This window comes from Gasterosteus aculeatus, chromosome 8 (assembly GCF_964276395.1).
Source record: "Gasterosteus aculeatus chromosome 8, fGasAcu3.hap1.1, whole genome shotgun sequence".
NCBI classification, from domain to species: domain Eukaryota; kingdom Metazoa; phylum Chordata; class Actinopteri; order Perciformes; family Gasterosteidae; genus Gasterosteus; species Gasterosteus aculeatus.
Window position 1 is genome coordinate 23,089,464 of NC_135695.1, and position 21,948 is coordinate 23,111,411.

The 21,948-nt window shown below is 47.8% G+C and overlaps 2 protein-coding genes across 9 annotated transcripts in view; one reads left to right on the plus strand and one right to left on the minus strand.

Annotated features, from left to right (window-relative positions):
- Positions 1–1,203: 1,203 nt before the first annotated feature.
- Positions 1,204–21,948, minus strand: part of ralgps2 (Ral GEF with PH domain and SH3 binding motif 2) — a 33,407-nt gene continuing 12,662 nt past the window's right edge. For 3 of the 6 annotated variants that reach the window (XM_078107806.1, XM_078107807.1, XM_078107808.1), the window contains exons 10-21: positions 7,791–7,928; positions 7,566–7,656; positions 7,433–7,491; positions 7,225–7,363; positions 6,981–7,129; positions 5,914–5,968; positions 5,568–5,645; positions 4,978–5,083; positions 3,842–3,934; positions 3,647–3,752; positions 3,457–3,548; positions 1,204–2,582 (exon numbers count right to left, since the gene is read on the minus strand). In XM_078107806.1, coding sequence (XP_077963932.1) covers positions 2,553–2,582; positions 3,457–3,548; positions 3,647–3,752; positions 3,842–3,934; positions 4,978–5,083; positions 5,568–5,645; positions 5,914–5,968; positions 6,981–7,129; positions 7,225–7,363; positions 7,433–7,491; positions 7,566–7,656; positions 7,791–7,928 — 1,136 coding nt within the window. In that variant the 3' untranslated portion in view covers positions 1,204–2,552. The remainder of the gene's footprint in view (positions 2,583–3,456; positions 3,549–3,646; positions 3,753–3,841; positions 3,935–4,977; positions 5,084–5,567; positions 5,646–5,913; positions 5,969–6,980; positions 7,130–7,224; positions 7,364–7,432; positions 7,492–7,565; positions 7,657–7,790; positions 7,929–21,948) is intronic. The other 3 variants (XM_078107809.1, XM_078107811.1, XM_078107810.1) reach the window with 1 other exon arrangement.
- On the plus strand, positions 8,471–21,660 carry angptl1a (angiopoietin-like 1a). 3 transcript variants are annotated; one of them, XM_040184592.2, is made up of 6 exons: positions 8,471–8,723; positions 17,527–17,808; positions 17,882–18,502; positions 19,743–19,936; positions 20,337–20,607; positions 20,949–21,660. In XM_040184592.2, the coding sequence occupies exons 2-6, from the start codon at positions 17,619–17,621 to the stop codon at positions 21,134–21,136; spliced, it is 1,464 nt and encodes a 487-aa protein (XP_040040526.2). In that variant the 5' UTR covers positions 8,471–8,723; positions 17,527–17,618; the 3' UTR covers positions 21,137–21,660. The 3 variants fall into 3 exon arrangements, with proteins under 3 accessions (XP_040040526.2, XP_077963939.1, XP_077963938.1); XM_078107813.1 differs by having other exon boundaries at positions 8,473–8,723; positions 17,561–17,808; XM_078107812.1 differs by lacking the exon at positions 8,471–8,723 and having other exon boundaries at positions 17,495–17,808.

Genomic DNA, 21,948 nt, shown 5'->3' on the forward strand with positions numbered 1-21,948 from the left:
CAGTCTCTGAAATGGGACGGTCTGTCCTACGTCACCAGCAAGCAAAAGCAGCAAAGCGAGTTCAGTTTCTTTGTGTATTTATTCTGTAACTCAGAAAGTGACGATTCAGGTTCATACGTTTGATCCATTTGTTGATAATATGAAGTATAAACCGTATATAAAGCGTCTGAGAAATTAAATCCTCGTCGGCCCGCACTGCATGCTGGGCCGCAAAGGACGGATCAGATGTGTCCTCCAAACCGGGTCCTGGAGGACTGCGTCCCTCCACCGCGATCGGAGGACGACGGTTTGGGACAGACGGGTCGCAGCGGAAGTGACGTATGCGCCCTGAAGGATGCAGCCTAGAGACTTTGAGACACAGCTACAGCTTATTTAGGGCCAATGTCCCCCTGAAGACTTGACCTCTGACCCCTCTGGGACTCAATGATGTCACCTTCATTCAGTGTGAGAAGCTTCAAAGGTTTTGATCCCGTCGGGATCTCAAGCATCCGCAAAGACGCAAAGTCCAGTTCCTCATCCGATTCACCGTCACATGCCGCAATAATCGAACTACCAACCGGATCGGATGGAGTTATCCAGGCGTGTTAGTCGGATCGTAGTCGGACAAAGGTGTTTACATGAAACGGATCATTGGACTTCAGTCCGACTGAGCCAGTTATTGGAATCCATGTAACGCTGAATTTGTTGCAACACCTCACGTTACCATTTTTCATGGTAACGTGTGTATATTTATGTCATAATCCACACTGTCCTTGAGGTGTAGATGGCTCAATTCATGAAGTAAAAGTACCACTGGATTAGAAATAGAGTTAATATGAACATTTTAATATAAAACTGAAAGCTAAATTACTGAAGTATAATATGAAATTAAATCAGTGAATTTATATTATTTAAATCAGTTTAGTACATATTAAAAGGAACTGGTTTAGGAAATGTACAGAGTAAAATGACCTACTCAAGTAAAGTAAAAGTACCTTAAGTTTTACTTAAATAAATGTACTTAGAGCTGAGGTTTCATTAACTTCAATTACAATAAACTCTGCAGACTCGTGAAATAAAGCTTCTAAAGTCAAATTAAAGAATCTACATTTACGGGGGATATTTTGTGATAAAATCGATGAAGCCTGACAACAAAGATGGAAGTGATCCTATTTAAATAGAATTAAACCCTGACTGACGGATGAACGAGCAGGAGGCGCCGCGTGTTGTAAAAAAGGGCTTTGAGTGTTTATTGGTTCTCAGTCCGTCAACAAGGCAGCGCATCACTCAGCTGAGAGGTCACAGCGCCACACGCACACGCACGCACACACACACGCACACACACGCACGCACACACAAAATGGGGAATAACAGTAGATCAAGTTGTTAAAGGAAACAACACAAAAACAAGAGACTCAAGCATCAAGTTTCTTTGTAACACTTAAACTTTCCGCTTTCATCCCAAAAATAATGTCAACCTCAATAAGTAAAATAAAACACAAAGCATCCCAAAAATGACATGTTTCCATTATTTTGACCAAACACTGAAGAAAAGATGAGAACCAAAACTGATTGACCTCAAGGCCAGAGGCTCAAACTCTTTCTACCCAGAATTCATTCTGACAGTTCATCCTCAATAAAATACACCTGGTGGAATCGTCCCCCCCGACTTCTCAAGCACTTTGATCCACGGAGACAAAATCTATTGATAAACAGCACAAACAGGCAGATAATGTGGACTTTTCATTTTGGGCTGAACTGGTGTCTGATAATCAGCCCCCCTCCCCCAGAGACCCTGATACTCCTTCAGCTCCCGTCGAGTGAGGAAGAAAAGCTCCTCCTCTTCAGTGTGGACTTCACTTGGTGCACATGTTCTTCTGCTTCCTTCAGTCAAACATCTCAACGTCTCACAAGTGTCTTCAGTCTGACTGACCAACTAAGGAGCTGAATTGTTGACGTGCACATTGAGGGGGGTAAACAGCCGAGAAGCTTTCTACACAACACGAGGGGTAAACAATTGTAAACAAACAATGGAAATGATTTAATTAAAAAAAATAGAATGATGAATATTAATGGAATCATTGTCGTCTCCACCTTTAATATTCAGGATCCCTGAAACAAAACTACACACACACACACGCTCATATATATATATACCCTCACACGAGTGTGCGTGCGTGTGTGTGTATGTCATGGTAATACTGGGAGATGACCCCCCCCCAACTACCACCAACACAAAGCATGAAAAATATTTAAAGTCTGAACGTCAACAACAAGACAGAATTTCAGACAAGAAAAGTCCTTTCACAGCTTAAAGTCTTCTAGTGTGTGTCTGTGTGTGTGCGTCTGTGTGTGTCTGTGTGCGTCTGTGTGTGTAAATAAACACTGGAGTAAAAAGAATGAACTCGTTTTAGCTTAAACTGATCGTACCGTTGTGACGCGCACACATGCACACATTAAGGCGGTGGTGGCAGGTGAAGCTTCAGTGGGGGGGGAGGGGGGGGGGGGGGGCTCATGGCAGTGAAAGCTCCCAATAGTCATTCAGTACTGCTCTTCATCTTCATCATCATCGCTCACTCAAATGACATCAGATTGGCTGGAACCTGAATGTGGAAGGAACACAACATGTTTATTCAACCGGTGGGACTGTAATGCCTTCAGTGTGTGTGTACCTGTGTGTGTGTACCTGTTGTGTGTGTGTGTGTGTGTGTACCTGTTGTGTGTGTGTGTGTGTGTGTACCTGTTGTGTGTGTACCTGTTGTGTGTGTGTGTGTACCTGTTGTGTGTGTGTGTGTGTGTACCTGTTGTGTGTGTGTGTGTGTGTACCTGTTGTGTGTGTGTGTGTGCGTGTACCTGTTGTGTGTGTGTGTGTGTGTACCTGTTGTGTGTGTGTGTGTGTGTACCTGTTGTGTGTGTGTGTGTGTGTACCTGTTGTGTGTGTGTGTGTGTGTACCTGTTGTGTGTGTGTGTGTGTGTGTGTACCTGTTGTGTGTGTGTACCTGTTGTGTGTGTGTACCTGTTGTGTGTGTGTGTGTACCTGTTGTGTGTGTGTGTGTACCTGTTGTGTGTGTGTGTGTGTGTACGTGTACCTGTTGTGTGTGTACGTGTACCTGTTGTGTGTGTACGTGTACCTGTTGTGTGTGTACGTGTACCTGTTGTGTGTGTGTGTGTGTGTGTACCTGTTGTGTGTGTGTGTGTGTGTGTACCTGTTGTGTGTGTGTGTGTGTGTGTACCTGTTGTGTGTGTGTGTGTGTGTGTGTACCTGTTGTGTGTGTGTGTGTGTGTGTGTGTGTACCTGTTGTGTGTGTGTGTGTGTGTGTGTGTACCTGTTGTGTGTGTGTGTGTGTGTGTGTGTACCTGTTGTGTGTGTGTGTGTGTGTGTGTGTACCTGTTGTGTGTGTGTGTGTGTGTACCTGTTGTGTGTGTGTGTGTGTGTGTGTGTACCTGTTGTGTGTGTGTGTGTGTGTGTGTGTGTACCTGTTGTGTGTTGCTCTGGCAGGCAGCACTCAGGTGTTTGAACCAGAGCAAAGCGTTCATTCGGTTCCCTGCTTGGTACTTGTAGGTGTTACCTGGGCAACGGAGACAAACAACAGTGAGACACACACACTAACACACACACTCAGTGGAAACAGACGTGTGTGTGTGCGTGCGTGCGTGCGTGTCTCACCGTGCTCCGAGTCAGTCAGTAAGAAGACGTTCGGGTGCTCGGGGTCGTCGGCCATCATGGTCATCAAACCCACGACACACACACACTTGCTGCACGTTGACTTGAACTGAGCAGAACAAGCAGAAGAAGAGACGTTAACACAGGTGTGTGTATGTTTGTGTGTCTGTTGTGGGCCACGTGGGATCTCAGACTCACATGCTTCCTGTCGGAGGCCTTCAGGGACTTGGCAGCATAGTAGTAGAGCTGAGTCTCACACAAGGCCACCCAGTACTTGGTCCACGACGCCACCTGGAGGCACAGAGTCATCACAGAGGGGTTCTTCAACAATCGCCATGGGAGGGGGGGCACTTGATCGCTACAGTCCAGGAGCCTCTCAGGCCTCTGGAGCTGAAACACTGACAAACATGGAGGTATCCAGCTGAACACGCGTGTGGACAGATCTGGACTACTCTAGAGAGGCTTGACAGACATCTCAGGCTGTGATTGGCTCTTTTGAATCGTCTGATCCTATTGGATCGGAGTAGCATGACGTGGAGAACAGCCACAGCTCTCAGCCACCCGGAATCCCAAACGGGTAGAACGTAAAATGGACGTATTTCAGTAAAAAAACAAAACGTGAGGAGCCTTTATGGTGTTGGTGTCCCAGAACTTCAGCGTGGTTTGTTTGAGAGAAATGTTACGGATATCAGCAAATTCAGGGTGAAATCTGCTAGCTATTTGACGTAGCGTTTTCGTTGTTAGCTTATAGCTTTGATCGATAGATGCACTTGTGCGCTGCCGATTCAGCCCGTGCGGTCGTTGGAGGACCTGGTCCACGTAGACCAGAAGGCCGGGTCCTCCTGAGGATATATATATAGATATATATATATATATAAATATAAAGCCTAGATGTCTAGTATAGAACGTCCTCACATGGCGGCCATCTTGGTATGGTTAGCTCGCTCACCCATCACATTGGGTTGTTAGATGTAAATGTACTTTTGGTGTCATAACGGCATCTGACATTTATAACAAACCAAACCGTTTAAAAGTCGGTTGACAATTGAAAAGTTATGGTTATTTAAAAAGTAATGTATCACTAGCAACACAATGCTGTGGGTGAGCTGTACCAAGATGGCCGCCATGTGAGGACGTTCCACAACAAAACCCTCTGGTGGTCAATGCAGATGTTAAACCTGGTCAGTTCTCCATGAGCGGCTCAAGCTTTTATTCTACTGAACCTCAGGGGGAATAATTGATTACTGAGACACGAGGAGGATGAGGAGCAGAGGTTCAGAGGCCTGAGACACCTTTCACTGTGTGTGTGTCTGTGTGTGTGATTGTGTCCTCACGGTGGGTCTCTTGCCCTCCTTCAGCACCGTCTTCCTCCTCAGGACCCCCTGCATCGTGACCGCTCCGGGGTACAAGTGGACCGCCAGCTCCTCTGACTCCGCCGAGCTACACACACACACACACACGCACACACACACACACACACACACACACACAAAGAGGTGTGTTAGAAGCAAAGAGCCTGACGCAATCTGCAGAGACAGCTTAAACAGTTCATCTATTATTATCCATTTATTATCTATTAGAAAATACTTGTCCAGATTCAGAAGAACGTAACATGGGGGGCAGAGGGGGGCAGAGGGGGGGGGGCTCTGTCCCTCCTGGATGATGATGTCATTGATTGTTTTAGCTTGTCTGGAAACTTATTAATAATAATAATAAATACGAAGCTTAAGGTTGTGAAAAATAGTTGGAAATGTATCACAGGAAGAGATCAGAATCACCACGTGTGTGACAGAGTGTGTGTGTGTGTGTGAGACAGTGTGTGTGTAAAGATGGGTTTATAAAGTGATGATGCGCAGTAGAAGAAGAACCCCAGACAGCCTGAGACACACAGGGGGGGGGGGGCTGTGGAGGCTCAGCTGGGTACCTGCTGGGCCTCAGGACTCCTCTGTAGGGGATGCGGGCCACGCGGGTCACTGGGCCCAGAGAGTGATAGAAGCGAGTCCTGTTCAGGGTACAATGGGGGTTTAGTTCTTGGGGCTGGATGAAGAGGTCATTGGTCCGTGTGTGCAGGCTGACTGGTGGACACTGGTCTGCTCAGGGGGTCTACTGGTTAGAGGGTGGGGGCTTTGAAAGATGAGCCCTTGTCGGGTTGCAGATGAGTCAGCGAGCACCGGGGAGACAGGAAGCCAAGCTGGACGTAGTCATGTCTGCATAGCTGTGGGTGGAGGGGTGGGGGTGTGAGGGTTAGTGATCTTACTCAGACGCCTCACCTCTCAAACGCCGGCCAGGACACCTCCTCGCTGAGCTCAGAGCCCTCGCTGCTCCCTGAGGAACGGAGACACACCATCAACCAGGGGTGTAACGGTTCATTTAGAACGATTCGATTCAGTAACTTTACTGGACAGTGCAGGCAACGCTTCTGAGATCCCTGTCGTTTCTTGTAAGGAAATCAGGTTTAAATTCATTATGGATATTATTAACAAGGAAACAACAATTGATGGCAAATGTATTAACCTTGTATTGTGCAACCATTTTCAATGTAAACATGACACAATAATTACACAATGTTTGGATCAATTCACAGACACCTCATTGTCGGGTCGCACGTCTTTACAGATGAACTTGTTACTGTGATGAGTTTGGTGCTGGAGGCCTGAGGCGTCTGCAGAGCTGAGTTACCTGCTGCTGCTGCAGCGGTGACGCTGCTCGAGGTCCTGACTGTCGCCGTTGTTTAATCCCGCGGCGCCTTAGTAGACGGCCGCAAAGATTCCTCGTGTTTCCCTGGTTTTTATTTGTCTTCTACATATTCTACAAACAGCGAGCGACTTATTTAGAACACCTCCGTGTTTGCAAAAGCCAAAATGTTTCCACTGGATTGATACGTTGGTTTGTAAACGTCTCGCTCGCAGTCGTTGCTGTTGTTGTTGTTGTTGTTGTTGTTCAGAGTTTCGCGCTGCGTACTGATGACGTCACCGACAAGCAGACTGAATCCAGTCACGTTTAAAAACAAACACACATCCACGCCGTTGTTGTACTTAAATCCAATGTGCAGTTTCCAAGTATCGATACAATCGATTATGTACCATTTCAATCGATTTGTAATCGATGTATGTCGTCCGGAATGCCGATTTACGGAGCACAGATCGATTCAGTTGGATCGCAGGAATATAAATCGATTAATCGAGTCACTGAATAAATCGTTACACCCAACACACACACACACACACACACACACACACACACACACACACACACACACACACACACACACACACACACACACACACACACACACACACACACACACACACACACACACACACACGGCGCGTCTCACCAAGCGAGATGCCGCTGGACAACGTGGAGCTTTCCCGCCCCCCCCCGGGACTGTGGCTCTCCATCACGCTGTCGTCCAGAAGGTGGCGAGAGCCGGCGTTGGGGAACGTGGCGCTTTTAAACTCCACCGTGTTCATCTTGTGGATGAAGCTACGTGGAGACACAGAGGGGAGGTGAGGACCTGGATCAGGACTCACAGGACAACTGTAGCTCGTCCTCCAGGACGCAGGACACCAGGGACTGACTTGTAGCCCAGGCTGTGGCACTTTCTGTGTCCGTAGGGCAGCAGGTTCCGGGGGGACGGCGGCGTGGCCGGGACTTTGTTTCCTTCACCCACTATGGTACATTTACGGGCGCAGAGAGGAGACGCCGACGCTTCCTGGCCTGGTGGGGGAGGGCAGGGGGGTAAGTGACTGAGTACCAGGCTGAGGAGTAACAGCCTTGTTGACCTACCCTCTCTGGGGGGGTTTACCCGCGGCGTGCTGCTGCCAGGCTCGATCTTCTGGGACAACCTGAAGGAACAAACTCATCAGCTCCCGTCGTGCTGCACATGATAAAGACGAGCATCACCCTCCAGCTTGCTTACTTGTAATTGTCGTCCTCCACAAACTTCTGCAGCTCCTCGATGTACCGCACTGAGTTGAGATACTTCTGCACGTGAGGCAACACCGCAACATCTGACAGAAGACGACAAAAATCATCTAGAGATGACTGATGGAAGCTAGAAGGCAAATCACTAGTAACGTCAAACTTTAAAGAATGATTTTACGCGAGACTTGAATATATAGACATTATACGGAGGACGGCCCACCGTAGGTGCAGGATCTCTGCAGGTCCGATATGATTCGCAGGATGTTGTTCATCAGGTTGGACCGCTGCTCGTTCTCCAGGATGCTGCCCGTGGAGGGGTAGGCGGAGTCTATGTAGGTCAGGTCGGACAGGTACATTCCTGAAACAGATCCATCAGACAGCGTCTCATTACATCAATGTGAATATAAAAAGGTAAAGACGACAGATGAACAAGCTTCAGAACAGAAGCCTCTCTATGGTGTCACTCATCTAGACCCAGATGCATCCAGCAGACACACACACAGAAGATGAACACCAGATGAGCTCCGCCTGGAGCTGAAGCTGAACAGGAAGCAGCCCAGAGACCTCTGCAGCATCACAATCCTCTGCTGAACTGCTCTCAGATCAGGTTTACACAAGTTATCATCACAATTAAAGAAATGCAACTTTTCAATTAACGTCACATTTTATGCAGGAAATCAACAGGCATTTGACGTTTTACTTCAAACCTCCTGAGGAAGCAGCGATCGGATTAAATGAAGGTTTACTGAATTAAAGTGGAAACAGCAACAAGCGGAAGGAAAGAGGGGGGTTGTGGGTTTGGATTAAAGATCACTGTGGAGGATGAAGAACTAAATGAGGCAGCGCTGTTATTCTCTAGTTTCCAAAGGAGTGACATCAGAAGTGGGCGGGGCCAAGCCCAGAAAAAACAAGAGAGAGAAGAAGAAAAGGACTCCGACTCTCTGCGCTCAGTGTGCTGAACCATGTCCCGGGACAGCGGAGTCTACGAGGGGACTCCATCGCATGGACAGTAAAGAGACGTTCCACCGGAGACCAGAGGACGCATAGCAGCTTCAGGAGACAAAGAGACACACAGACATGAGTCCTGAGACCTGCAGCTCGCTGAAGACTCGACCCACAACACACAACAACTGAAGGACACACACACACAGAGGTAAATGCTGCCTGACTTCCTCCTGCTTTTAGAGTGTGTGTGTGTTTGTGTGTGTGAGCAGCTGGAGCTCCGGCTGAGCGGGTCAGACCCTCCGGCTGAGCGGGTCGGACCCTCCGGCTGAGCGGGTCGGACCCTCCGGCTGCAGACAGAAACATTTAGCACTTCCTTGGCTCCACTTTGGAGTCAAAGGCCTCAGATGCTCTTTGGAGGCTTCATGTGAGAGAAGAACTGATCACTAAGACACCACAGGCACAGACAGAAAGAGACGAGCTAGCACACACACACACACACACACACACAACTTATTTACCGCGGGGTGAAAAATAACTGCACTGAGTGGATCAATAAATCAGAAGATCAAGAACTTCAATAATTCAGGTTGGGAACGAGAAGTAAAAAACAGCTGTAAACAGAGCTAATCTAAGGTCCCAGTGGAGCTAATGCTAAGCTAGTTTGCGTCCCAGGGGTCAGTCCAGGAGTCGGCCCGTGGGTTGACCTCTGAGTGGGCTGTGAGTGTATAAAAGGGTTCTTTGCTGCATGTTCTACTAAAGTTAAGTAGCAGCTAACTCATACAAACGGGAGGAGTCGCTAATAATTCTGCTCTCCGGCTGAATTGGGGGGCTCTCATTTATGGGCACAACCCACAAAGGCTGATTGATTGCAGGGTTTGTGGAGCTGTTGTGCTGGTGTGTGGCGGGGGCACACCCTAATCCCAAATACAGACCTCTGACCCCCCCATTCCCAAACATCTGCCCACATGTTTAGAGTTTCACTAGAGAAGGAAAACAGATGGTGGCCTCGGGGTCTCCTCCTTAGTCCCACAGCATCATCAACAAGTCTTTGAATAAATAAGGTACTAATCAGCACCAAATACGGTTCCAAGGCTGGTCCTCATTGAATAACCCATCGGGCCCATGGGAGGAACCCACTGTCCCAGGTAGGAGAATCCATTCGGAACCATGTTCTTTTACATGCCAAGGGTTTCCACTAGAACACAGCCAGGAGGCGCTCCAGAAAACCCTTATGTCCGCGGATCCATTCCTTAAGGGAATTCTTCTTACGAACAGGTTCTTTGGATAAAAAGGCTGTTAATGGATCAAACAAGGAACTTTTCAAACTCTCAGCCCCGGCAGGCCAAGTCCGGCCTGCCGGGGCGTCCAGTGCGGCCCGCCGCCAAAGTGGCCCTGCCGGATGACTTTTATTATTTATTTATTTATTATTTATTGTGAGAATTACAGAACGGTCCTCACAAATGCACGGCCGCTTCGGCTTCTTTTATATTGATTCGTTCCCCCCATCGTCCACAACAGTGCGACCCCGTACTATGCGCGCAACCCCCCTCGTCAGCCGTACTAGAAGCTCAGAGCTCCTGCCCCGTCCTTTTAACCGCGTCCTATTTAAGGAACATTTATTACCAAAACATGTCAGACATACAAGGTTTTGACTTAGCGGTTGGTGCATGACATCAGACAAGACAGATAAGACAACATAGTACAATAACAACAAAATTAAAAAGTTCTAAATAAAGTGCACCAGCCAACAGAAAGCGACAAGTGTATGTGGAGTGTGAAAGAAAGGTGGAATATCAGTCAGTGGGGGACCGGCTCTGTTGATGATGAGTAACCTCCGACGGGAAGAAACTGTTGGTGTGGCGGGAGGTCTTAGTCCTGATGGACCTCAGCCTCCTGCCAGATGGAAGGGGCACAAACTGTTTTTGTCGAGGTGAGAGGGGTCGGCTACCATCTTTGTAGCTGCTTCAGAGACCTGGAAGCAAACAAGTCCTGCAGGGACGGCAGATTGCAGCTGATCAGCCTCTCTGCAGAGCGGAGGACACGCTGCAGCCTGCCCTTGTCCTTGGCTGTGGCTGCAGCGTACCAGACGGTGATGGAGGAGCAGAGGATGGACTCCATGATGGCCGTGTAGAAGTGGACCATCATCGTCTTTGGCAGGTTGAATTTCTTCAGCTGCTTCAGGAAGAACAACCTCTTGGGTTGATGGGAAGGTGGTGTTGAAAGCAGAGCTGAAGTCCACAAACAGGATCCTGGCGAAGGTTCCTGGGGAGTCCAGATGCTGGAGGATGAAGACCGCAGGTTGATGGAGCTGGAGTCAGGACATTGTCTTTCAATGGAGCTTGACGGACTGGTGCCTGGAGGTGCAGCTGTTGGTGTACAGGGAGAAGAGCAGAGGGGAAAGAACGCAGCCTTGGGGGGAACCGGTGCTGATGGTCCGAGAGGCTGAGACATGTTTCCCCAGCTTCACGTGCTGCTTCCTGTCAGACAGGAAGTCTGTGATCCACTTGCAGGTGGAGTCGGGCGGTGCAGCTGGGAGAGTTTGTCCTGCAGCAGAGACGGGATGATGGTGTTGAAGGCAGAGCTGAAGTCCACAAACAGGATCCTGGCGTAGGTTCCTGGGGAGTCCAGATGCTGGAGGATGTAGTGGAGGACCATGTTGACAGCATCGTCCACAGACCTGTTGGCTCTGTACGAACTGCAGGGGGTCCAGGAGGGGGTCGGTGAGGGACTTCAGGTGGGTCAGGACTAGCCGTTCAAAAGACTTCATGACTACAGAGGTCAGGGCGACGGGCCTGTAGTCATTGAGTCCTGTGATCCTGGGCTTCTTAACAAAGCGCACCGTGGCAGCCGCCGTCGGCCACATCTTTGATTGGAATCATATGTCTTCCAAAGGGCTTTTCTGGTTATTAATAGTCAGGGGACATTTATTTAGTCTGTGGTTTAACTTATTTTTAAAATCTATTGTTGAAGCATTCTGAGGACAAACTGTTTATCTGAAGCTGGCTACGTTTTGGTTTTGACCAGCACATGTTGTACATTAATAGTCAAAAGTGTTTATTACACTCAGATCCTTGTTCTGCTTCATAAACGTAACGTGATATTAGGTTGAATTTGTTGTAGGTAGGTGTCACTAATAAACTGGCAAAGTATATTATTAAATACATTATGTGAGGCAGGGCGGTGTACCGGTTCAACCGGTATCATACCGGTGTCAAGTCGTAACAATTGGAAAATGTTTCTATTCGGGAGGCCGCAGAAATTATTTTTATACCTCACTACTGTGTCCACAGCGGTCGCAGCTACTTGTGTTACGTGTGTTGAGATTGAGTCAACATTTTACAACAATGAATAACGCACAACACTTTACAGGATAAAACATTTGTAACACTAATAATACATTTATAAAGTGACCCCTCCGAACTGCATGCTGGGTACAACTTGGCCACTATCATAAGAGTGATGCCCGAGGATCAACGGGAGACCAGAGAAGAGTCAACACGACTTGTGCCCAAGAGATGAGCGGTGTTCGTTTGAGGGTTTTTGGTTTTGAAAAGTTAACGTTAGATCAGAAAACAATTTATTGCAAGTTGGTCGAGGTGCTGGTTTTGCACGAGCATCCACAACAGCTAAGAAGCGAACACACCGGCCAGTTGCGAGCAAGCCACAACAAGCGGTTAACAGATGTTCAGGTGGGGGGGGTCAATGAATGTGTTAACTCAGAAAGAAACGGTAATACACTGTGAAACCGCCAGAATCCTACAGAATACTGTGATATGAATTTTTGACCGTACTACATAGATTTATGAATTGATCACCTGTACGATGATGTAAAGAGCTAACGTTAGCCATTTAGCTTAGATTAGCTGCTGGCGGAGAGGGTAATGCTAGCCAAAGCTAACAGTGGCACACGTTTGGGCGTATTCTTCACCCTAGACCTTTGGTTCCCAAACATTTTCTGACAGGGCCTCCTGTCGAGGAAATAGGGACATTGTAAGACCCCCTTCCATCGCTTTCTCTCTCGGCCTTTTTGCCCGCTTGTAACTTGAGCCGCTTTGGGGGGCGTAGGTCAGACACAATGTCCTCAACCCCCCCCCCTCCGTTTGGGAATGAATACATTCATGTTGTTAAAGCCGTGGTGTCACATCGGCCCTCAACATGGACCAACGTAAGTAAGTTCCGGTTTCAAGTTTACTTTAACTCGGAGGTAAATAGGAGTATATAAATAGTAAACTATAGAATACTAACTGGTATATTTTCTATACTATACTTAGAGAATGCAAATGTTCCTGATTGAGAAAAAAACAGAACCATCCACATTATTATTCAACTGTGTCAGAACCGGTGTGGGTCTCTGAGCTCCGGATCTCGAGTAGTGATTTAATAGTCAGTCTGTGTTTTGATGCATCACCCTTTGAAAAGCATGAGAGAAATGTAGACCATGTACTTCCCTCCTCATTCCCACATCTGCTCCTCAGACTTTCCTACATTGAGGCCAATAAGTTCTAAAACACACTCATCATCACCGTTGGTGGAGGGGGGGGGGTTACATGACATCATGGAGCCAGAGGACAACCATGACCAGGATGTGGCTAAGAGGAAGGGTCAGGAGCTCTCCGCTCCAGCTGTTGGACTTCCAGCTGGTCAGAATGGACCGCGACACGGAGCTCTCCGGATCTGCTTCTTCTCCAACATCAGCTGGCGTAACAGTGATCCTACAACACGGTTTTCCTGATCTGGAATCTTTCATCATCAACTGTAAACTCTTTTACTCCCCCGTGAGTTTGCTTTGTTCATCCTGGTCGATGTTTACATGCCGTCGGCAGGCAACGTGCACGAGGCACAGCGGACACTCGCGTGCCAGATACGGCGTGTGGAACGGACCCACCCGGACTCCTTGGTTATTAACAAAGGAAATCTCACCCATGAACTCCCTAAGTACAGACAGTTTATTAAATGCCCCACCAGAGAGGAGAACCGCTGGATCACTGGTACACCACAGTAAGCAGGGCTCATTACGCCGTCCCTCGTGCTGCACTGGGACACTCTGACCACGTCATGGTCCATCAGATTCCTGCATACAGACAGAAACTAAAGCTCTGCAAACCTGTGGTGAGGGAATTCAAGAAGTGGACCAGTGAGGCGCTGGAGGATCTTCAGGCGTGCTTTGCACAGACTGGGATGTTTTCAGGTCAGCAAGTGACTCTGCTTCGGTTTTGAGAGGCCTTAAACACCTCACATGAATGACCTCCGCCTGGCAGATGAGCTAAACGAGTTCTACTGCAGATTTGAAAGACAATGTCCTGACTCCACCCCCACAGCTCCATCAACCTGCGGTCTTCATCCTCCAGCATCTGGACTCCCCAGGAACCTTCGCCAGGATCCTGTTTGTGGACTTCAGCTCTGCTTTCAACACCACCTTCCCATCAACCCAAGAGGTTGTTCTTCCTGAAGCAGCTGAAGAAATTCAACCTGCCAAAGACGATGATGGTCCACTTCTACACGGCCATCATGGAGTCCATCCTCTGCTCCTCCATCACCGTCTGGTACGCTGCAGCCACAGCCAAGGACAAGGGCAGGCTGCAGCGTGTCCTCCGCTCTGCAGAGAGGCTGATCGGCTGCAATCTGCCGTCCCTGCAGGACTTGTTCGCTTCCAGGTCTCTGAAGCAGCTACAAAGATGGTAGCCGACCCCTCTCACCCCGGACAAAACCTGTTTGTGCCCCTTCCATCTGGCAGGAGGCTGAGGTCCATCAGGACTAAGACCTCCCGCCACACCAACAGTTTCTTCCCGTCGGAGGTTACTCATCAACAGAGCCGGTCCCTCACTGACTGACTCTGATATTCCACCTTTCTTTCACACTCCACATACACTTGTCGCTTTCTGTTGGCTGGTGCACTTTATTTAGAACTTTTAATTTTGTTGTTCTTGTACTATGTTGTCTTATCTGTCTTGTCTGATGTCATGCACCAACCGCTAAGGCTGAATTCTAATTCTATTTTATAACCCTTCGCCTAGCCCTACCCCTTGGCCCTTGAAACAGAGTGGCAAGGCGTAGGGGTGAAAATATAGCCCTAAGAAATGGGACACCCCTACCTCCGTTACACGTCATTTTACGTCGACGCTAGGCGCCTACGTCACAGAAGATGCGCCGATGTTTATCACAAACTTCCAAGATGCCGTCTTCAGCAGCAGTCATTGCAGTTGCATTGTCATTAAAATACTCATTAATGCCAATAATACTTACATTTATGGGTCTCCTTTTTTTTTTGGGCAGCCATTTTGCATCTGTAGCTCGTACCCCTTCGTTTGGAGTGTAGTCCTGAAAAATCTTCGTTTGAAGGGCTACTGGCGCTTCCCCCGACCCCTACCCCTCCAACCAAAAGAGAATTGGGACGACCCTTCCCCTCCACGAGAACGCGCAAAACGGAGGGGAAGGGGAAAGTGAAGGGGTAAGAGGTAGAATTGGAATTGGCCCCAAGTCAAAACCTTGTATGTCTGACATGTTTTGGTAATAAATGTTCCTTATATAGGACGCGGTTAAAAGGACGGGGCAGGAGCTCTGAGCTTCTAGTACGAGGGGGGGTTGGGCGCACAGTACGGGACGACTGTCGTGGACGATGGGGGAACGAATCAATATAAAAGAAGCAGAAGCAACCGTGCATTTGTGAGGACCTGACTTTCCACCGCTCACTTTCTGTTCGCTGGTGCGATTTATTTTGAATTTTTAACTTTTAGCTTGTATTCCTTTATTTTTAAACTAACCCATTGTTGTCCATTGTCATACTATCTGCTGTCATGCACCAACGCCAAGTCAAATTCCTTGTATGTCTGACATATTATGGCAATAAATGCTTCCCGATGGGCCAACAAGACATTTAATAAATCAGTCTTGTATTAATAGGGTTCATTTCTGTCAGTCACTTTGCTTACAGCTTTCATATGTGCAAATTGCTGCTGGAGAGATTCCGCTGTAACCAAAGGATCTTGAGAGGAAAGAGGAGACGCAACAGTCAACAGAGAGGAGAGTATTCAGGAGGAGGAGGGGACATTAAGAGGAAAGGTTCAAGATACCTGAAAGGGAGGAATCATCATCACTGTCGCCATATTTGGAATCTAAACTGTTTCAGCCCCACAGTTTAAACTTTATCACCACCCAACATTAGAGAATAAAAGGCATGTTCCTGACTATTTAGTTCTAATTCATCATTAATTTATAAAAGGAACCTGTGTAAAAAGTTTGACACGTCTCATAAATACAATCCAGTTAACTTAATTGTCATGTATGGATTACGTACAGCCAGTCCGTTCTCTTTATTTGTAATACATTTAACGTAATTAATGAGCTCTAGCAGAGGCGCTGGTGGGTGTGAGTGAGGGATCATGTTGATATTAATGTTTAATGTTTGGTTTTTGTTGAAACATGAATCACGTTATTTAACTACAGAAGCGATCAGTTTTCTACCTCAGCTGAGACTCAAATTAAGCCTTTGCAATAGACAATTTAAAAAAAAACACATTTCTTCCAACCAAATCGGGACTGAAGGTCAGGCTACTCAGAACCTTTGATTGGTTGTAGAGTCTCGGAAGTGATCATTCTTTGACTGAACCATGTGACCATGTGAAGGCTCATTCCCTCCCCTCACGTTTCAGGAGGTCAGAGCCTCATGTTGCCGTCCTCAAATGTTTAGTTTCCGTTTGTCACGGTGGAAAAAAAGAAGCTGCTGTGCATATTGTGAGGAAACGCTGTAAACCTTTTACCCCCGAAACACACCAATGACCGTTCACCGTTTCCCTGTAATGTCTTTGATAGCTCAGGGTTCCATGAAAAAAAAAAAAAAAAGCCCCTCGTAACCACAACCCCCTCCTAAAGAGAAGTCAGACTTGGTGGAAAAGGAGACAGAGACAAAAGGGATGCAGGAGGCGCCAGCTGATGGATGATCTGTGAGGTTATGTCAGCCAGTCAAGCTAAGGGGTATGTGGATGAAGCCAGCAGTCGAAAGAGAGCCCAGCTGGTAAAGTCCTCATGGCCTCTCAGCGAGGAAACCGCCCGTACAGAACACTCCGTCTGTGCAACTGTTTCCTCACGACTGGATGCCTGAGGAACCACAATGGGGTCATAGAGGAGACGCAAAGTCTCAAGGTGGAGGTGCAGTGTCCCAGGTTCTAAGTGGAGTTTGATGAGAAACAGAACCAGCAGTGCAAAAAGGAGGCATAAGACAACCCGTCTCATCCAGTTTTCCTCCCTCGCCCCTGTACAGTCCACCTGTTTATGAACGCATTCAACTGAAACCCCAAATAGCGACTCCTGAACATTCCTGTAGAACGTGTGGAGCCCCACCAGAGAGCATATTTCACATACTTAACTCTCAGAAGAAGCTGCGGTGGAATCGGGGTCAGTGTGTTTTAGCAGGAGGGGGCGTGCGGGACCGTGAGGTCAGATCGTCAGCAGGGAGCCAGGTCTTGAACCCTCTGAGAGACCTTTTCACCAAACACTTAAGGAACTTTTATCTCCTGATTTACCTTGTTGGAATCTCATATCTGTAGCAGCCAGAGTGGGAAGACGTGACGTAGAGAAGGAGACTAAGACAATGAGCAAATGATAACATGAAGGCTAATAGTGACAGTGTCTTAATGCTCTACATCAGCCTGCACCAGAGAGAATTTTCTATTTAGTGTAAGAAGCTGATCTACTGTTTTGGGGGGGGATTGAAATAGTTCCTTTGGGTGAAATAAACCCTTTCAGGTTAATGCTATGCAGGACTTCAGGGTGTGAATGAGCTAGAATGATCTGAAAGGAAAGAATTGCAAATAAGACCAGATGTTGGACCCGTTCACCATAAAGAACACCAACAGGATGCAGAAAAACAAGCTGTCCGTCCAACAGAGACAGAAAGCAGACCTCGTCCCAAGTGTTCTGTACCTCTCAATCTTTCCACACACTTTCCTGAACAACTGATTATTTGAATATTGTATATGTGTCACGTAAATAAAGAACATCATCAACTCCCCTAGGGTTGACATTCCTTCCTTAACGTGTCCTCGGGAGGGGGGGGAAGCGGAGCACCAGCAGCTCTCCATCGAGCCATTGGTCCACCCATCTAGCCATGCCGGGGCAGACGTGGAGCCTGTGCACCCTGCTGTGCCTCTCGCTGTGGGGGGTCAGTTACTGCAGAAGCTCCAGGGAAGCCCAGACGACCAAAGGGCCTCCTCTCATCAGGAATAAGAGAGCCCCCATCGACCCGGATGCAAAGAAGTGCTCCTACACCTTCCTCGTACCAGAGCACAAAATCACAGGTTCGTGTAGTACACTTTCAGTTACTCCTCATATTGTCTTCATGTAACGCAAGTCCTTCATATCGGTCACCAGGTCCAATCTGTGCCAGCAGCACAGGCCCAGAGCCCGACAAGGACAGAGTGACCCGTATCGACATTGCAGATGTGCGGGAGGTGATCAGCAAACAGCGGCGTGAGATTGAGACGCTGCAGCTGGTGGTGGATGTGGACGGTAACTTGGTGAATGAGATGAAGCTGCTGCGCAAAGAGAGCAGGAACATGAACTCCAGGGTGACCCAGCTCTACATGCAGCTGCTACATGAGATCATCAGAAAGAGGGACAACTCTCTGGAGCTGGCCCAGCTGGAGAACCGCGTCCTCAACGTGACCTCGGAGATGATGCGACTGGCCTCCAGGTACAAGGAGCTGGAGGCCCGGTTCTCCACGATGGCCGGGGTGGTTAACAACCAGTCCGTCCTCATCTCAGCGCTGGAGGATCAGTGTCTGCGGAGGCTGGGGCACGGCGAGCTGCCAGTGGCTCCTCCGCTGGTTCAGGTGGTACCACAGAAGCTTCCGGTTAACCACCGCTTCACCAACGAGATCCAGAGGGACCACAACAACCGGGCCTTTCCGAGAGGGCCGCGCATGGATTCTCCAACTGTAAGCCCCTTTGGGACCGACCCTCCCGCTCCGCAGGGAACCCTCACCCCTGATGGTACGTACCCATTTTAACGGTGCAGAGGCAGGATGAAGGATCACTGAGGTAGTTGTCCCAATCATCTGCACACAAACACTAAAGTCTTATTACTAAAGGACTGCAATTAAGAAGGTAATGTCTCGCAGCAGTTTGTGTCGCTGAGGAACAGCAAGTTCAGACATTCCTGTGATTGCTTTTGCCAGCACCAAGCATCTGTACTAAATTAAAGGTGGATTAGGCGTCATTGAACGGCATTTAAAAAACACTTGGAGAAAGCTTTAGACAGATTTACAGAGTCCATAGACGACGTGAAGTAATCCACAAAGGAACCATAATTTCCCTCTCGTTCCTTATTATGGCGGATTATAGGTTATATATATATAAAAAATGTACATGTAAACTACTCGATATATGTTGTCTAAGAATAAATACAGAATCACAGCGGATTATATCATTTTCTTACACCTTACTATAGAGTAATAAGTATTTAGAGCACTAATGATGATTATTATAATTAGAGGCTTCATTGGAGGTGAAAAAGCAGGATTCACATGCAGATGATCTTAAGTGTTCTTGGTTATTTCTGCAACCGTTCACACATCCAATGCTTAGTTACAGCTGATCAGAACAGAGCGCTCTCCTGTAACAACAGTCCTCCGCTCCATCCGGATCAGGACCAGATGGTGAACATCAACCCTCGATCTACACCAATGATTTATCTAAAACCAGACGAAGTAACGGAAGACGAGGATCATCCTTCGGGAAAAGAAAAACAAATCCCCCAAAATATTTCCACCTCTCGCCTCAATAAAGCACACAGGCGAAAAGAAGGAGAACTTCTCCTCTGACAAACAGACATACGGTCAACAAAAAGTAACTGATGTTGGGAAGCTTGCAGCAAAAAGGAGACATGTTTCCAGAGAATGTGGCCTCATTGGGGAATCCGCTCTCTCTTTGAGCGCCTCGATTGATGATAATGACTTTTGCATATGTAATAAAAAAAAAAAGCCATCTTGGTCAATTGGAGGTGCAGTTTGCTCTGGGGGATAAAACTTACTATACATATTTTAGTACAAATCGAGAGGCTGAAACAAAATATATAGATGCAGCATCGATAAGACCATTAGGTGATATGGTCATTTGTAACATTCCACTGGCTGGTATAAATCCCACTTTGGCTCTTTAAGGGCTAAGCACTGATGATGGGTCAAACCATCTCGCCCCATCTCTAATCAAAGACACTTGTCTCCGACCTCAGGTCCCTACAGAGACTGCTTCCAGGTGCGACAGGCCGGCCACACCACCAGCGGGATGTACCTGCTGAGGACCACCGGCAGCGACCGCTTGATCCAGGCCTGGTGCGAGCACGGCCTGGACAACGGGGGCTGGACTGTGCTGCAGAGGAGGAGGGACGGGTCAGTCAACTTCTTTCGGAACTGGGAGAACTACAAGGTGAGCCGAAGGGACGCTTAGGGATTAAGGGCAGACTTAATGGGATAAAAACCAAAAACAGAATGAGAAATGTGTTCCCATGTGAGCTCGGCAGCTCCTCTCGGCCAGCTGTTGCTCCATCAGTGTAAACAGCTTAGAGGAGGATTTCTTCACAGTGGAGTCAGCCAAGAGCTGGAGCCACAGAACCTACAGACAGAGTTATGGGAGAGTCCCCCCTGGAAAAGACCCCATCACACAGAGATGTGTAACCGAGCAACAAAAACACAAATACACCCGGAGTAAGAACAAGGTTTTCCTCTCGGTGGTTCTATGATGTTTGCACGCGAGACATAACTCTGATCATCTCAAACCTCTCAGAGACACTTTGAACCTGAAGCAGAACCTCTAATCCTCCTCACAGAGGGGCTTTGGGAACATTGACGGAGAGCACTGGCTGGGCCTGGAGAACATCTACAACCTGGGGAGACAGGGGGACTACAAGCTGATGGTGGAGCTGGAGGACTGGACCGGGAAGAAGGTCTACGCCGAGTACAGCAGCTTCCACCTGGAGGCCGAGAGCGAGGGCTACCGGCTCAGGCTTGGCAGTTACCAGGGCAACGCCGGGGACTCCTTCAGCAGCCACAACGGCAAGCAGTTCACCACGCTGGACCGGGACAAGGACGCCTTCTCTGGTAGGGGGGGCTAAGGTTTCTGGAACTCTACTGAATATATTACTACTACGGAATACTGGCCAAAAATTATAGTTGATGGTGGCTAATGACTGGATTAGTTCTGAATTGTTTTATCCACCTCAGAAATTCCATTTAATTTATTGTTCTGGTTGTGTGATTTTAATCTATTTACACATTTTTATGTATTCCTAAATATTCGTAAAACGTGCATTCCTCTTTAAGAGGGAGCTGCTATATAATCATTATATGAGAGACTTGGTACATGTTACGGTGACAGGCCTCGAGGTAGAATGACAGAGGCTCAGCCTGTCCATCATCCCAATGACGTCCCTCTCCACTAGGTAACTGCGCCCACTTCCATAAAGGTGGCTGGTGGTATAACGCCTGTGGCCAGACCAACCTGAACGGCGTGTGGTACAGCGGGGGGGTGTACCGCAGCAAGTTCCAGGACGGAATCTTCTGGGCCGAGTACGGAGGAGGATTCTACTCCCTCAAGACCACCCGCCTCATGATCCGACCCATCGACTGAGGCCTCCGCTATCGACCCACAAAGACTTCCACAGGGCCTTGAGAGTGAGAGTGGAACCAGCTCCTGTGTCCCTCCCCCTGTCCTATTTTACTCACTCTAAGATGTAATAAAAGGGGAAATGATTGTTAACCAAACACAGGAGATTCCCTGAGAGCAGCGACCAGTGACTTCGGCCCATAACGAGTACTAGACGAATGTTTAAACAGAGCAGGAAATCTGTAGGACAGGACTCTGCAAAGCCAGGGTGGGGTGGGGGTTCTGGTCCAGCATGGATTTGGTCTGTAAATATCTTGGCTTGGTTTGTAAAAGGTCATTTAATGTTTGCGTTGTTTCACTCTGCCTTACTATGTTATTTATCAGTGTATTTATAGTAATATAGTCATTTTATATCCATTCCGGTACCAGAACTATTCTTAATACGGTTATATGTTCATGTTTAGTTTTCCTTTGTGTACAGATACAGTGATGACACAAACAGAAAAACACACACACACACATTTTTCTAATTAAATTTTTCTGTTACAATTGAAGTGTGAGTTTCTTTAAAGACTAAGACTGAGCAGAATGTAAGATATACCGGTTCCAAGAGTCCAGCCCAGACCACGTCATGAGGAGCAGCCAGCTGTGGTTCCACTACGTCAGATTATTCCTCCCCAATAAATACCCAAGAGACCCAAGTCCGCCTCTATCAAAGGAGACCAAGTGCCAAAGGCTGCTGAAAGAGCCGTGGAGAACAACATCACAGCAGCAGAAGGGAGATCATTATCAGGGTTATGAATGAAAAAGCCTTAGTTTCGCTCTTAAAATGCCTC

Coding starts and splice junctions, on each gene's coding strand:
- angptl1a (XM_040184592.2), top strand. CDS start 17,619: ATGCCGGGGCAGACGTGGAGCCTGTGCACCCTGCTGTGCCTCTCGCTG. Junction 19,937..20,336: donor GGAACTGGGAGAACTACAAG/GTGAGCCGAAGG, acceptor TCCTCCTCACAG/AGGGGCTTTGGGAACATTGA. Junction 20,608..20,948: donor GGACAAGGACGCCTTCTCTG/GTAGGGGGGGCT, acceptor CCTCTCCACTAG/GTAACTGCGCCCACTTCCAT.